Source organism: Rhinatrema bivittatum, chromosome 8 (assembly GCF_901001135.1).
Source record: "Rhinatrema bivittatum chromosome 8, aRhiBiv1.1, whole genome shotgun sequence".
Lineage (NCBI taxonomy): Eukaryota > Metazoa > Chordata > Amphibia > Gymnophiona > Rhinatrematidae > Rhinatrema > Rhinatrema bivittatum.
Window position 1 is genome coordinate 74,723,886 of NC_042622.1, and position 17,590 is coordinate 74,741,475.

Consider the following 17,590-nt stretch of genomic DNA (forward strand, 5'->3'; position numbering starts at 1 on the left):
TCCATCGAGAAATGGTCGCTTTAGACGCCTTGTCCCCTTTGCACCCCCGAAAAGAATGAACAAATGATCGGAGCGCCTGAAGTCAATGGTAACCTTTAGATAACGCAATAAGAACCGACGCACATCCAAAAGAATAAGATCCTTGTCCTGAGGCGACCCCCTGGAACCCTGCGGGAACCCTGGAAGCTCCACTGTTTGATTAACATGAAAGGCCGAAACCACCTTAGGAACAAAGGAAGGAACCATGTGTAATGTCACCCCTATTGTCTTCAATCCGCAAAAAAAGGGGCACGGTACGACAGGGCCTGCAATTCAGAAATCAAATGTGCCGAGCAAATGGCCAACAAGAACACCATCTTCAAGGTTAGATCTTTCAGGGAAGCCGTGCATAGAGGTTCGAAAGGAGCGCCACAGAGCACACGCAATACGAGATTTAAACTCCAATCTGGACACACCGCATGGACGGGAGGTCGTATGTGTTTCATCCCCTTGAGAAATCGAACAATGTCCTGGTGTGCTGCAAGCAAACCACCGGCAAACTTTCCCTGCAAGGCTCCCAAGACCGCTACCTGGACCCAAAGAGAATTGAACGCCAAACCCTTCCTGAGCCCCCGATGCAGAAAATCCAGTACCAGAGAGACCTCGACTGTTAAAGGATTGCAAGAGCGCTGATGACACCAGGTCTCAAAGAGCCTCCATACCCTCACATAGGCCAGGGAAGTGGACGGATGTCTTGCCTGCAATAGAGTGGAAATAACTTGTTCAGAATAACCACTCAATCGTAAATGTCACCTCTCAAAAGCCAAGCCGTGAGAGAGAAGCGATCCTCCCAATCCGAAAAGATGGGACCTTGACGAAGTAGACGCGGTAGATGAGCCAGCTGCAAAGGACCCTCTAGGGTCAAGCGAATCAGATCTGCGAACTAAGGGCGGCATGGCCATTCTGGAGACACAAACACCACCCTTCCGGGATGGAGTTCTATGCGACGGAGAAGCCGACCGATGAGAGGCCAGGGGGGAAAGGCATACAACAGAATCCCCGATGGCCACGGGCACACCAGAGCGTCGAGACCCACTGAGCCTTGTTCTTTTCGATGGCTGAAGAAGCGTTCTGTCTTCGCATTCTCCCGCGTTGCCATCAGATCCAACTGCGGGACCCCCCATCTGGCACAAATGCGGTTCCACGCTTCGGGAGACAGTTCCCACTCTCCTGGGTCGAGTTGTCACCAGCCGAGAAAATTCGCCTGCATCTTGTCCACTCCTGCGACTAGCGACGCGGCAATTCCCCCGAGATGACGCTCCGCCCAAGCGAACAGAAGACGTGCTTCGAGCGCCACCGTGGGACTTCTCGTCCCGCCCTGTCGGTTGATGCAAGCCACAGTCGTTGCATTGTCAGAGAACACTCAAACCATACGTCCCTGAATCCAGGGTAGAAACGCTTGTAGGGCAAGACGTACAGCTCTTGTCTCGAGACGACTGATGGACCACGAGCCCTCTGTTGGAGACCAAAGTCCTTGGGCGGATCTGGTGTTGCACACAGCTCTCCAACCTGACAGAATCGCATCAGTGGAGACTATCAGCCAATTCGGTGGGTTCAAATCCACCCCCTTCTCCAGATTGTCGTCAAAAGCCACCATAACAGACTGGCTCTGGACTCTGGAAGCAGAGACAAGGGTAGGTGGAACTGCTCCGACACCGGACTCCACCGCCGTGACAACAGTGCACGCTGTAACGGATGTAAGTGGGCGAACGCCCTCGGAACCAAGTCCAAGGTGGACGCCATGGATCCCAGCACTTGCAGATGATGCCACACAGTGGGTGTTTGTCTGAGAAGAAGCGCCTGTATCTGGTTCTGCAACTTGGCTACCTGGTCTGACACCAGAAAGACTCTGCCTCGCAAGGTATTGAACTGGGCTCCCAAACAGGTCAGCTCTTGGGTGGGTTCCAGGTGACTCTTCTGAACACTGATGACCCATCCGAGCGATCTCAAGGTGAACATCACCATGCGAACCGATCTTTCACAGTCTTCCTGGGTCTTGGCGCGAATCAGCCAGACATCCAGGTATTGATGGACCAGGATCCCCTCCTTGCAAAGGAAGGCTGCTACCACCACCATGATTTTGGTGAAAGTTTGAGAAGCCGTCACCAGACCAAATGGAAGGGCCTGAAACTGGAAGTGCTGTCCCAAGACCTTGAAGCGTAGAAACCACTGGTGACATAGCCGTATCGGAATATGCAGATAAGCCTCCGTATGAGCCAGGGACGCCAGGAACGCCCCCGTCCAAAAGGCAGCCAGTACCGTCCGCAGGTTTTCCATGTGAAAACGAGAGATTTGGAGACAACGGTTCACCTTTTGTAGGTCTAGGATGGGACAAAATGTGCCCTCCGTTTTGGGAACCACAAAGTAAACCGAGTAATGACCCCACCCCTCTTCTGTCTCTGGAACTGGGACAATGGCCTGTAGCTGGATCAGGCGCTGCAGGGTCTCCCGTACCGCTTCCTGCGCGAGGCCACGGGGGACTCCACGAACACCTCCTGCACGGGACGTGAAAACTCTAGAGCGTAGCCTTCTCTGATCACCTCCAGGACCCAACGGTCTGAGGTGATCCTTGCCCATTCCGTGTAAAAGCTGGACAATCTTCCCCCGACAGCTTTGACGATGGAATGGGGACTCGTGGCTTCATTGAGAGGGTTTACTACCTCCTGTCCTGAGGTGTCCAGAATCCCGGCCGGGACGACGACCCCCTCGAAAGGACTGTTGCCGTTCTGAGGTCTGCTTAGACGTGGAAGGCAAGGAATACCTGCTGGAACGAAATCGGCGTGAATCCCGAAAACGCGGTTCCGAAGGAAACACCTTTCTGATGGGCCTTTTATCTTCCAGCAACTTATGCCCCTTAGATTCTCCGAGTAGCTTCACCAACTGCTTCAGTTCCTCACCAAACAGGAGCTTACCCTTAAATGGGAGGTTACACAGCTGAGATTTTGAAGACAAATCCACTGACCAATTGCGCAGCCACAGCAGTCGGCGCGCAGTCACCACAGAAACCATGCTGCGCGCTGAGGTTCGCACTAGGTCGTAAAGCGCATCCGCTACATATGCGATGCCCTCCTCCAAACGAGTGCCCTCCAAGGCGGCACCACCGCCAGCTCCTGTAGTGGCATTAGAGGCCTGAACCCAGCACAAACACACCCTCTGCAAAAGGCTGGCACAGATTGTGGCCGGAAGACTCAATGCAGCCACTTCAAAGACTCGCTTCAACTGGATCTCCAGCTTACGGTCCTGCATATCCTTTAAAGCGGCAGCACCCGCTACCAGAATAGTGGTCTTCTTTGTCATGGCCAAAAGCGCCGCATCCACCTTCGGAATTTTCAGAAGATCCAAGCCATCCGTTGAAAGAGGATAGAGCTTGGCTATAGCCCTGCCCACCTTGAGCCCCGCGTCCAGTGCGTCCCACTCGCGGGTCACCAGCTTGTGAACCTTTTTAGGCAATGGAAAGGATGAAGTGGGCCCCCGTATTCCGTCAAGGACCGGATTAACCCCATCACTATCTGATTCTTCCTGAGAGATCTTAAGCCCCAGAACGTCCAACACCTGGGGAATAAGGGGTCGTAGTTCCTCTCGCTTAAAAAGGCGGACCATGCTGGGATCCATCCCCTGCTGTGGGTGGCAAATCATCATCTTGATCAGGGTCTCCAAGATCAGGAACCGAATCCGGGTCCAGAACGCCGGAGGATGGGGGCGGGGTCTGCGGCCCCTGGAGACCATCACTTCCCCCGCGGGCCTGCTGTTCCTCAAGTCGACCCTTCTTGAGCGGCGGCTCGGAAAGACTCACTGTCTGAGTTTGCCTCCTGAAGCCCGCCTGCTTTCTGGCCAGGAAAGCCTGGTGCATCAACACAAACTCCGGCGAAAACCCTTCCGGGTCTCCATCTACCGGAATGGGATCCTGAGGAGCCAGTTCACCCAGTTCCCCAGCGCTGTCCTCCCCCACAAGAGCTAAGACTGGAGGGGATCCCTCCTCCCTTGAGCCTCAGCATGAAGACCCCCCGTTCTGGGGGAAGGGTTCAGGGCCTGAACTCTCCATCCCTAGGAGTAGGATAAGAGAGGGAAAACAAAACTAAAGTCTGTCTTCGCGCCCACACGCCTGACAGACCATGGAGATAAAGTGAGGGCCCCTTGAAAAAACTGCGCAGCCACGCGGTCCAGGAGCTGAGGGAATGGAAAAAATAGAAAAAAATGGCACGCTGCTGGCAGTCCGATACCAGGAAGGAGTCAAGGCTGTGATAACTTCCCCCACCAGAGCTGAAGAAAAAAATGCATGCCAAGACTGAGGCAGGAGGAAAAAAATGCCGACAGGCCTGTTGCAACGGGCTGCGCTGCCGAGCGCGGTGAGCCGTGCCAAAAACTGGCCGGCGAAGAACACACTTACCCTGTCCCTTCAGAGCAACCCAGAGCCCCTGGAGTAGAGGGAAAGGGGACCAGAGGGCTGCCAAACACCCCGGAGTGCCTGCAAGGCTGGCTGTCCCAACCCGACTACTTACCTTACCTCAGCCAAAAGCACAGAGGAAGTTTCACTCAGTTTTGTTTTTTGTTTTTTTTTTAAACTTTACTGAGTCCTGTAGAGCAGAGAGGTTCGAAGAAGTAGCTTTGGGGGAGCAGCCACGGAGGTGAGTAACCAGGAGCCCCTGGTCTTCACACTCCGAGTGATGACGGATGAAACCCAGATGGAGGTAACCAACCCCCCCCCGGATATCCGGCTTAGACTGAGGGATGGCCCACGAAGGTGCCTAACACCTCAGGAAGCAATCCTGAAGAAAAAACCCTGCAATTAAGAGAAAAAAAAATCTAACTAAACTGAAAAATTAACTAAGACTGCAGGTGCCTCTCTTCCAGCTGCTGGAGTCAGAGAAATACTGAGGGACTGCAGGTGGCACTCTTGTATATATGGCAGTGCCCAAAGTTTTTGCTCTCCTACTCCACCTGCTGGTAGGGATGCACAACCCACTTCTCTGAACTGATCCTTGTACGTATAGGGAACACTATTTACTGCTTTAAAATTCAGCGAAATTTATATTTTATCCATTTTTTGACTGCCGCAGCACACTGAACCGACAATTTCAATGTGTTATCCACTATGATGCCTATATCTCTTTCTTGGGTGGTAGCTCCTAATATGGAACCTAACATTATGTAACTATAGCACGGGTTATTTTTCCCTATATGCATCACCTTGCACTTATCCACATTAAATTTCATCTGCCATTTGGATGCCCAATTTTCCAGTCTCACAGGTCTTCTTGCAAATTATCACAATCCGCTTGTGATTTAACTACTCTGAATGATTTTGTATCATCCGCAAATTTGATTACATCACTCGTCTAATTCCTTTCCAGATCATATATAAATATATGCTGCCTGGATGTACATTACTAGCGGATCTAGCAATTGACTTCTTCCTATATGCACATACAATTTTACATCCCTTTCAACAAATCAATTGAAAAAACAAACTGTCAACATACATGAAGGCTATACAACAAAAACTGAAACTAACACAAAAAAGCCCCAAAACAAATTGTGTGGTTAAGAAGAAATTCAATGATAACCAAACCACCAACCCTAGACCTGGGAAACTAACATTACACCCTCAAATCAAGTACGGGACCTAGGAATACAGATCAATGAGAACTTTACAATGAAAAAGCATATAAGCAAATTAAATAAAACAGAATGATCCAAACAGAATATTACATTGGCTGAAACCACTACTAACATTACAAACACTAATATTTTCAAATATAGATTACTGCAACTCCCTATTAATAGGCCTACCCTCAGGACTATTAAAACAACTACAGTTACTACAAAATATGCCTCAGCTAGACTCTTACTAGGGACAAGGAAATTTGACCACATCACCCTCTCGCTGATGGCACTGCACTGGCTTCCTGTAAAATACAGAATTCATTATAAAGTATTAACTAATTTTTAATATCAACATGAACCCATGCCTAATAGAAATGACACTTCAACCATACACACTGCAGAGAGCCGCAAGATCGCAAAACAAAAGACTTCTAAAGGTGCCTATAACACGGAGTACACATCTAACTCCAAATAAGAGACCGAATGTTTTCCATAGCAGGCCCCAAGTTGAGGAATTCTCTTCCAGAGTCATTACATCTGATAACATAAAGAAAGAGTTTCAAACGTGAACTGAAAACATGGCTCTTTAGAAATGCATATGATTTAACATAAAATACCAATATGCCAGTAACGTCACTGTCAGAACCATAGATGTTAGTAGACTGAACAGTAATTATTGAGCGATGTAAAGTGTAACATGACTGATTATTACGTGAAGGAGAATGAAATGGAAATTATGGATTATAAACCACTATCATAGCACCCTAGTTAACTTGTACTTTATGTTGATGTGTTGACCTAGAATATGAATATTGACCCAATATGTGAATGTTGACCTGAATATGAATGCTGATTTTGTAAGCCATTGTGATCTTCTTTTGAGCAATGGTATATAAAACACCTAAATAAATATCTGCAAACACCCATACCAGAATTCTTTACAAAAAGAAGTGGTCAAATTACAGAACATTTTGCCAACAAAGGACATCATGAATGCAACATGGATAACTTCAAAAGCATACTGGACAAGTTTTTGGAAGATAAAAATCAGTGGGTATAATGATATATTTATCTCCATATATATAGTTTGCTGGAGGCATGAGGCATCACTGCAGGTCATGCAAGAAAAAGCAAATTTCCCATGACTTCTGGGGAGATCTGGTGCTTGAGTTGGGTTCCAGATTAAGTATCTGAGGAACGTTCCTTCAGGATAAAAAATACAAGGTAAAATGATTTTGCCAAGTAACATATCTGCTGCGGGTCCAGAGCCATGTATGCTTTTAAACCGCAGATCACTAATGAAATAATGTGAACCATCCAGATATTTCTCAATTACGCCCTCCCTCAGTCCTATGGCTGATATAAATCACCACCAGCAGGACCTCTGAATTGTCAGCCGAGTAGGAATCTATGTAGAACCTCGAGTACAAATTACATGGAAGAGCAAGTACAATCAGCTGGAATTATTTACACAAACACCTCTTTGGTTACATTTAAGAGCATGAATTTATAAAATGTATGAATAACTGCCATCAGATGAGAGAAATGTTTCTCAGTATTCTGCCCTAGTCATATCTCCAATAAATATTCTCATATAAATCATACTTACATAAGGAATCAGAGGTGGTCCGTCTCCTCTTTGGACTCTGATTGGCCTTTTCAGAAGCTAAAGACCCTCTTGTTTGGATACTTCTTGTTACTGGGTTCAGCTCCTGCTCTGCAGCTTTCTCCACTCCATGAAAGTATTTCATATGGTAGAATAGGAGCTTAGCTTTGCGGAAGAATTTTGAACAATCTGAGAACTTGCATTTAAACTTGTTATGGTCTAGGTTAATGATCAGTTCTTTTGAAGTAGGATCATCCAACTTTTTCAGTGTATTTTTTACTGTAAGAATAAAGAGACAACATGCTTGTATATACTAAGACTGCAAACCTCTTCTATTAAAGTTCACAATTGCAAGAAGTACAGCTTACCAAGACAGTGCAAATTCTACACCACTTTTATTCCAAAACTGATGAAATGATTACAACCATAACGCCGCCATAGTTTATGAGCAAAATTGTTTGAGGCTAATCTAATCTAAAGATAGCAGATAAACACTGTCACCTTATCTCAGAGGAACTAGATGGGCCCAAGCTCTTAATACAACCACCTGACTGGATCTGAATGTTAGATCCAATTTTACCATTTTGATAGCAAGGAAGACTGAAGAAAGCAGAGTTGCTTACCTGTAACAGGTGTTCTCCCAGGACAGCAGGATGTAGTCCTCACATATGGGTGTCGTCACCGGACGGAGCCCTATCACGGAAAACTTTTCTGTCAAAGTTTCTAGAAAGCTTTGACTGGCACACTGAGTGCACTGAGCATGCCATGATCCTTGTGTCCATAGGGGTCTCCCTTTAGTCTCGTTTGTAGCAAAACGTGCGAGCAAAAAAATAAGAAATGTAAGCAAATCCAACTCCGTGGGGTGGCGAGTGGGTTTCGTGAAGACTACATCCTGCGGTCCTGGGAGAACACCTGTTACAGGTAAGCAACTCTACTTTCTCCCAGGACAAGCAGGATGGTAGTCCTTATATATAGGTGATTAGCAAGCTACAGACTGACTTGTATTACAAGAGGCCAGTAGCAGACAACTTGTGCAGCAGGCACAATAATTGGGGTGCTATTGACAATGATGAGGCAGCCTGATATCACAGCAGGTAGTTGTAGAAGGAGTTGGGGATTATAGTTTATTTATTTATTTTTAATTTTTATATACTGGAATTCCTGTATACAATACAAATCAGTCCGGTTTACATGGAACGAAAAGATAGCCCTGGTCTGGGAAGTCAGATCGGGGTTTTTTTTACAAAGAACATTGAACAATAACATATAATACATTCATAATACAAAGAACATTGAACAATAACAATAAATCCTTAAATATTTTCGTAATTTAATTAAAATTAGGCCAATGGCATGTTGAACTTGAATTAAATGTAAGGTAAATTGAAATTTAATTTTGCATAAAATTGCATATTATTAACTGTAACACAGAATATTCCCAAGTTCAATCAGGATGCGGCACTTAGTTACATTCTGGAGGTTGGAACGCTTGCCTGAAGAGCCAGGTTTTTAACTTTTTTTTTAACTCTGGTAGACTGGGTTCGAGGCGTAGGTCAGGGGGGAGAGCGTTCCAATGGTGTGGTCCTGCAGTTGAGAGTGCTCTTTTTCTTAGTAATGATGTTGCTGGAGGGGCGAATAATGTGCCTCTGTAAGCGCTTCTGATGGGTCTGGAGGATAGGTGTGGACGAAGTTGAGTTTGGAGTGATATAGGTGCGATGTTGTGTATTGATTTATGAATAATGGTGAGGGTTTTAAAAAGGATTCTCTGTTTGATGGGTAGCCAGTGGAGGTTGCTCAGAATGGGGGAAATATGTTCTCTTTTATTGGTGTTTGTTAGGATTCTGGCAGCGGCGTTTTGTACCATCTGTAGAGGCTTGATACTGTTAGCGGGGAGACCAAGTAGAATTGCGTTACAGTAGAATTGCGTTATAGTGGAAGAAAGCATGTCAAGACAGGTTGGCCAAAGGTAGAGTCTTGATAGACTTCCATATGTAAGCAATAGAGGCTGTGAATGTGTGAAGAGAGCTACATGTCGCAGCCCAGGAAATGTCGGCAATTGGTACTGAATGATAGTGTGGTACCGAAGTTGTCATGTTCGTTACAGAATGTGCCTTCACTCACCCTTGGAGAGGAAGGCCTGCTTTTTCATAGTAGAATTCGATACAATCTGCTAGTCAGTTGGAGAGAGTTTGTTTGCCCACTAGAACACACAGCTTGTCTTTGTCTAAGAGGGAAAGAGCTGGGTGTATTTTGTATGGAGTGCAGTGCAGTCTAGGTAGAATGCAAGTGCACGCTTACAGTCCAAGGTGTGGAAAGCCCTCTTGTCCTGGTGAGAGAGAGGCCTTGGGAAAAATGAGCAGAGTATATTCTGAGTAAGGTGAGAGGCTGCGTCTACTTTAAGGAGAATATTAGGGTGAGTACGGAGGACCAGTTGGTCACGGAGGAACCTAGTGTCAGGTGAGTATGCAACAAGGTCTGGTAACTCACTGACCCTTTTAGCAGAAGTGATTGCTACGAGCGAAAGAATTTCCCATGTTAGAATTTTAAAGTTATACGACTGCAAAGACTCAAACGGGGAACGTATGAGTCTTGAAAGCATTACATGTAGGCTCCATACCGTAACCAGTGATCATAGAGGGGGCTTAATCTGTAGAGAATTCATGATTAACGGCTCAACCCCTTATGAGTCAGCTTATCGGGCATCCCCTACTCTCAGGTGGTACGGTGAAATGGAACTGAGGAGTACCCATGCAGAGGATATCTGGGGACCAGAATCCGAGGGGTATACTAGATAGCCTAAGAGTTGGAGTGGTGCAGAAAAATGGGGCTAATACCTTTTTGTGCACACCATGTGGTAAATCCTGCCCATTTCGAATGGTAAGATTTACGTGTGGAAGGCTGTTGTGAAAGTACCAATACCTGAGAACAGCAGTGAGTCTGTGTTATGAGACTGACCTGTGGGCAGGTGAATTGGTTACTGGAGTAATAGGTTGAGAAGTGTGGGGAAGCATACTTATCGAAGCCAGGACCCAGCCCTCCATTGGACCCTCTCCTCCTCCTCCACCCTGTGGCTGTTAACCCCTCCCCCAGCTGGAAGACGTCCCAGAAACTAAACGAATGTACTTTTAAATCTCCCTTTTGTGCAGGTAACTTCATTTCTGCTTGCTTCTGTTTGTGCAACTGCTCTCCAAGCCAGGATCCAGGGCTTGGATTGAGATTTCTGCTGTACCCAGCCCTCCATTGGACCCTCTCCTCCTCCTCCACCTCGTGGCTGTTAACCCCTCCCCCAGCTGGAAGACGTCACAGAAACTAAACGAATCCACCTTTAAATCTCCCTCTCACACAGGCGTCGCGCAACAAAGGGGCCAGCCCCTTTGTGCGCCCCTTAGTGTACCCTTCGGCTGTACCGCTGCTCCACAGGACCCGACCGCTGCTTGACCCTTCCTCTACGCTCCACGGTCTGCCAACAGCTCTGTGACTCCAGGCACCCATTAAGGTTACCTGCCCCAAGCACCTACTTTCAGCAAAAACTTCACATGCCTCAGGTGACTTCTATCTTTCGCAGCTTGCTGTTAGCGTATGTACCTTTAATTTCTGCTCTTGACTCTCCTGACACCGCTGTATATGCTTCAACCTCTATTAATTCACTGTTACAGTCACCGCTTTACGCCGATATACTATTTGTGACCACAACCTCATTGTTTATTTCCTCCTGCTATCTGCCCCCTGCCTACAGCACTGACCGTTCCTCCTTATCCCCCCACCATGGTCGGCAATTCCAGCCTCCCTATCCCACGCATCCATCACCCCTCCCACAGAACACATTACCCCATATTAACCACCCAGCGCAGATCCTTCCTCCTCCCTATCCTCGTTTCCCCTTTCACTCAGCTCCTAAGTCTCACCACCCTCTTCATCATGCTTATGAATGCTCAGTCCCTATCCAAGAAAACTGCATTACTGTCTGATCTACTAGATGACCATATGCCAGACATATGCGCAGTCACTGAAACCTGGCTCAAGGACTCTGATATTGTCCTTCTCAATCAGCTCCCTTCTGACACCTATGACTTTTTCTCCATCCCTAGACCGAAGAAACGAGGCGGTGGTCTCCTCGCTGCTAAAAAGCACATGAATCTCAAACCTGTACAAATCATCACACCACACAAATTAGAGATTGGGCTATTCAAATCTCAGAATCTCCAGGTCTGCCTAGTATATGCCCCCCCTAGCATTCTCGAACACAACCCCTCCCCCTTTATCGAGTTAATCTCCAACATCAACAGCGACGCCCCTGCCATTATCCTGGGGGATTTCAACCTCCATGTTGATGCTACCCCCCCCCCCGCTCCACCTCATGCGAAGCCATCCTCAGCACACTCGAAGCCATCGGCTTTACCCAAATTATCACCTCCCCCACGCACAAAGCAGGGCACACCCTGGACCTCCTCTTTGTCAACTACAGCATTAGCCTACCCTCTAAACCACGCTGTACCCCTGTTCTATGGTCCGATCATGCTATTGTCAAATCCTCCATCTCTATAAAGATACCCAAACCATCCAAATCCCCCTCCACCACATCTTTTGCCTACAGAAAATCCTGCCCCAGTGAGGACCTCACTTCAGCCTTCGCCAGCTCTTCTCTGAAACAACTGCTCAACTCCAAACACAGCCCTAGACTTTTGGAGCCACATCACCTTAGACATCGCAAACAAACTGTGCCCTATCACCACACATAAAACTAAACTATCTGCAAAAAAACAAAACCCATGGTACTCCCCAGACCTCAAACTAATGAAATATGAGCTCAGGCAGAAAGAACGCACATGGCGTAAAGACCCATCCCCGCAAAAAGCATCCATATTCAAATCCTCACTTCATCTCTACAGGCTAGCCACCCTTAAAGCCAAACGAGACTACTACGCCCTAAGAATCCACGATTACAAATATAACCCCAAAGCCCTCTTCACCTATGTTTCTTCCCTTACCAAACACACATCCCCCCCCCAATTCCTGACAGCGAAGCTAGAAGCAAATGTGAAGAACTGGGACGCTACTTTCATGACAAAATCGCAACCATCCTTCTCCGATTTCCCTCTACTCCCTCCTCGCTCCCAGCTGACACAGGCACTGTCCCACCCTTGTCCTCCTTTAACGACCTTGAACTCGTTTCATCCACTGAAATCACATCTATCCTCAAAAAGATGAAACCTGCGACTCATCCATCAGACACTATCCCCTCCAAAGCCCTCCTCACCATACCTGACATCATTTCCAAACCCATTGCAGATGTTATCAATTGCTCCCTCTCTTCAGGCATTGTCCCTGACCCACTCAAGCATGCTGTGGTCAAACCTCTGCTCAAAAAACCCGCACTTGACCCCAAGGACCCTGCCAACTTTCGCCCTATCTCCACTCTCCCTTTCATCTCAAAAATCATGGAGAAGGTAGTCAACTCACAACTTACAGAATTCCTTGAAACTCACAACCTTCTCCACCCTTCTCAATTTGGCTTCCATAAACACCTCAACACTGAGACCCTCTTACTTTCCTTGACAGACTACTTACTCAGGGGAATGGATCAAGGTCACAGCTACTTTCTTGCTCTACTGGACATTTCAGCAGCTTTTGACATCATAAATCACACCCACCTCCTTGCCTGCCTAACAGACATTGGCCTTTCCGCACAGCCCTTAAGTGGTTCTCATCCTACCTCGACAATAGGAAATTCACCGTGAAAATAGGCAATGCTGAGTCCTCCCACTACGCCCTCGCCCAAGGAGTCCCCCAAGGCTCCTCCCTCTCTTCTACCCTCTTTAACATTTACCTCACCCCCTTGTGCAAACTCTTATCAGAACTTGGCCTCAAATTCTCTCTCTACGCTGATGATGTGCAAATCATCATACCCATTCAAGGCTCCCTCTCTGACACCCTTGAATCCTGGGGAAACCATCTCGCTGCCATCAACTCCTTACTTACCAACCTCCACCTTGCTCTAAACACTGCCAAAAATGAACTCCTCCTCATATCCCATCACCCCCCTACCAATCCTGCACTCACAATTGACTCTGCTATTAAGATTCCTCATGCACAGCCCTGCGCAAGGAACCTGGGGGTCCTAATCGGCCAACAACTGAACTTCAAAAAACATATCAGTGCCATACTCAAAGAGGGTTTCTTCAAACTTAAAGTCTTAAAAAACCTGAAACCTCTCCTTCACGCTAGTGACTTCCGCACTGTCGTCCAGGCTACACTGGCATCCAAGATGGATTACTGTAACTCCCTCTTTCTTGGCCTACCCTACTCCTCCTTAAAGCCCCTCCAAATGCTACAGAACACTGGAGCCAGAACCCTCTCCAATGCTCATAAATACGACCATATTTCCCCCCCTATACTGAAGGACCTACACTGGCTCCCCTATTCCCTCCCGCATCCTCTTTAAATCCCTGACCATTATCCATAAAGCCTTATATTCCCATTACTCCAACTGGCTGGTAGATCCCCTCCAATTTGCCTGCTCGAATCGACCGACAAGGACCACTAACAAAGGGTCCCTCCATGTGCCATCCCTAAAGAAAGCACACCTCACAGCTACAAGGGATCGGGCGCGCTCCATTGCTGGACCTATGCACTGGAACTCACTCCCAACCCACCTCAGACTTGAACCTTGCATCACCAAATTCAGAGCCCAGCTCAAAACCTGGCTATTCAAACAAGCCTTTCCCCAACACCCTTGATGAATATTGAATTGTGATGGATCATGACCTGAATTTGACTATGAATTTGTTCTTATGACATTATAGTTCACTTGTTAATTGTTTCTATGCTTATGGTATGAATGGGTATGCTTATCCTATGCTATACTGAATGGGTATGCTTATCCTATGCTATACTATAGCCAGGTACTATAGTTCACTTGTTAATTGTTCCTATGCTTCTCTGCTCTCCTAGTGGTTTTTTGTACCCCCTACCCTTCCCCCTGTTACTTGTAATTTCCATTGCTTTTGTTCCATGTAAACCGAGGTGATGTTTCGACTAACATCGGTATAGAAGACTCTTTAAATAATAATAATAATCATCACTGGAAACCTGTCCTGTTGTAGCATCACGAGAGTTTTGGCTATGAGCGGTATTGGAAGAGACTCATAGTGGAGGCCTTTTTTGCAGGGCGAGCAAAGGCGTCCATGGTAACGCATTTCGATACATGTGTAGGGAGTAGAATCTGTCCACTCTGTGGTTCGATTCGGACGCAGAGGTCAAAGGCTGGTTGACCTTAGCGCTAGAAGATTTTGCTCGCTATACATGGATTCAGAGACCATTCGTGAGGATGGAGACATCTATGGAGAAGGTCTACTACCATAGTGCATTCGGTATGCCTATCAGATAAGTGGCCCTTAGAGGCATGGAGTGTGCAAGGGCCCAGGGCTAGAGCTGCATGGCCTCCTGGCAGAGCAGATAAAGGGCTGTGTGTGCTTGGGTGTTGGAATATCACATTGCCACTATGCTATCTGTAAGCACAAAGGTTTGTGTCAGAGGCAATATTTTAAGGCATAAAGGCATAATGCATGGCTCGAAGCTCCAGAAGTTGATGTGAAATTCTTCATGGAGCGGAATAGACGCATTTTGGGTTGGGAAGATGTGGAGTCTAACTCTTCAACCCTAGGTGAATGCGACCGTGGCCAGGATCATCTGAAGATTTGGTACTGGATCGTCAATATGGATCAGGGACGAAAGCGATTGAACAGCTTAGAGCCACAAATTTGAAAATCCACTGAATCTTACTCATGACTAGTCTGGCTATATGAGTGATGTGGATAGTGAAAACCCCGTGGCCCAGCAATGAAAGAATTGAGGGGCTGAGGCTATGTTGCATGCGCGCAGAGATGTGGAGAATTTGACACGATGTCTGCGCGGATGTTGGGCAGGAAGTTTGTTGCGACTGTAGTGCCCAGAACTGCTCCATATGGGACTTATGGTAGTTGAACAGAAATCCCAGGCAAATGTAGTAGACTTATAGTGAGTCTTAGAGAACGTACAGCCCCTTGCTTGGATTGACTCCATATTAGGCAGTCGTCCAGGTAAGGAAAGCATGAATGCTGTTCTTTGTAGATACGCAGCAGTCACCGTTAGGCATTTGGTGAATACACAAGTTGTCGAATTTAGATCAAACGGTAGAACTTGGTATTGAAAATGTTGACGACTCACTATGAGGCTTATAGAAAGACCAGAGGATAGAGGCAACCCACTTATTGTAGTAAGGAAATAATGGTGCCGAGAGACACGATTCTGAACTTTCCTTTCTGAAGAAAATTCTGTTGAAAAAAGGGATTAGTGGGATTAAAATCCTCTACAGTGTTGTGCGCCCAGGGAACGGTGTCCCGAGCCCTGGTCATCAGTGGGATGGCCGCTCTGTTGGCTGGCAAGGTTGAAGAATCCAGGATCCTGCCCGACTGGCGAAGCTGGTATAATCTGGATATCCGTTAGTCTCAGGCGAGAGTGGTAAAAGGTCTTTCTAGTATCTCTTTCTCTGATGTGCAAGAAACGTAGAGAGCTGTCTCAGATCTCACGGTGGTCTTGCAATTGAGGCACTATCTGCTGGACCTTTTGCATAGCAGATCAGCTAGTTTATTCTGGACTTCAGGCCGTAAAATCAGAGGCTGGAAGCCAGGTACTATCGAGTACAGAGTCCTGTTACGGGCAACGGGAGGACATCTCGAAGCAATCCCGTGTTGCTGGCAGAGAGGTTTCCTTTGGTGTTGTGTCAAACATAGCTGGTATATAGCAATATGTGACACCCATATGGCTCTTGGAAGATGGGATGACCTAGAACCTTCTGATAACATCTGGCTTGTTTTAGCGACCAGGTCTCGATGGGTTCGGAGCTGCTGCGGGAGTAAAGTGCCCATCGCTCTTTGTGGTAGAGGCTCAGAAGGACGAGTCAGCGGCAATGACTTAGGCTGTCAATGGTAGGTGCCACAACAATGGAAATATCGATGGCTCTGGTGTTAGTAGGTTTCGCGAGGCATTGAGGACATCCTGACGGACGTAAATGTCCAGGTCCACTCTGTAAGCTGGTATGGTAGCGCAGCTACAGAGGAGACAGGCTAGGTGTTACCAGCGCTTCCACATTATTTTGTGGTGGCTCAGTACCCGGCACCGATGTCGGTGGAGAATGCTTCGGCAGCTCGGGTGCAGAGGAGCACAGGACTCGTGTACCGGGGCCCGCTTCGCCACTGGCTCAATGGACATTGATGCCAGTGCGGTATAAGTGCCGGCACCGAACGTGGAACCCACGTCTGTGCTGGCTGGGACAGGAAATATCTATTGTACCTGAATTTGTAATCCATCTTGAAAAGCAAGTAATTAAATCAAAATCCCGGTTCTGCAAGGTCCTCCTATGTGTCCGTTTGCTAGTTTAACAACTTTGAATAATTTTATGTCATCTGCAAATTTGATCATCTCACTTATTGCTCTCTTTGCTGGATCATTACAGAGCAAGTTAAACCAGGCTACAGATTCCTTTGGCACTCCACTATCCATTTGGAAAACTGAACTTTTAGTCCTATTCTTTAACCAATTACCAACTCCATAATAGAACTTTGCTATCTATCTTATGAACTTTTAATTTTTTTTTTTTTTTTTAGGAGTCTCATGAAGAACTATCAAATGCTTTTTGAAAAAACATATACATTATATCCAGAAGCTTATTACATCTTCAAAAAATTATAGTACATTAGTAAGGCATGACTTCCCTTTGCTAAATCCTTGTTGGCTCTTCACCATTAAGCCGTTTTTTTATCCAAATGCCCAGTAATTTTGCTCAACATTTTACATGGTACCAATGTCAGGCTCTCTCGTCTATAGTTTAAACAATCACACCAAAGCCCTTTAAAAAAAAAAAAAAAAAAAAAATCGGCATTACATTGTTACCTTACAATCCTCACCCTCCCCAGGCCATCTTATTTCCTAGCCGCCTTGCTCTTCTTTAATCTTTCCCTGAGGTTCTCCTATCTTACAGCTTAGGCTTCTTTTAATTTTTACCTTCTCTGAGGTTCTCCTTCACCTTTATTTCGTAGGTTTCTTTGCTCTCTGCTCTTTTCCTGAATCCTTGCCTATCTCCCCCTTCAAGTCAATGTAATCCCTAGAATGTTGACTTGTGGAATTTTGTCATCTAATCAACAGCTGAATTTGTTATTAGTTCACTTTGAGATCTGTCCTTTCATTGCCTTTCTTTGGTTATTGTTATCCTGTTTTTCCCTCAATCCCTTGTTATAATTTATTTTCCACGCCTTTTATTAAAATGTGAACCAGCATGATGTTTCTTACTAATGCCGGTATATA

At 46.5% G+C, this 17,590-nt stretch overlaps 1 protein-coding gene across 4 annotated transcripts in view; it reads right to left on the reverse strand.

The window, feature by feature from the left end:
• Positions 1-17,590, reverse strand: part of PHF20 (PHD finger protein 20) — a 280,282-nt gene that overhangs the window by 101,231 nt on the left and 161,461 nt on the right. For all 4 annotated transcript variants that reach the window (XM_029611169.1, XM_029611171.1, XM_029611170.1 and 1 more), the window contains one exon: positions 7,253-7,528. In XM_029611169.1, the coding sequence (XP_029467029.1) occupies positions 7,253-7,528 (276 nt within the window). The remainder of the gene's footprint in view (positions 1-7,252; positions 7,529-17,590) is intronic.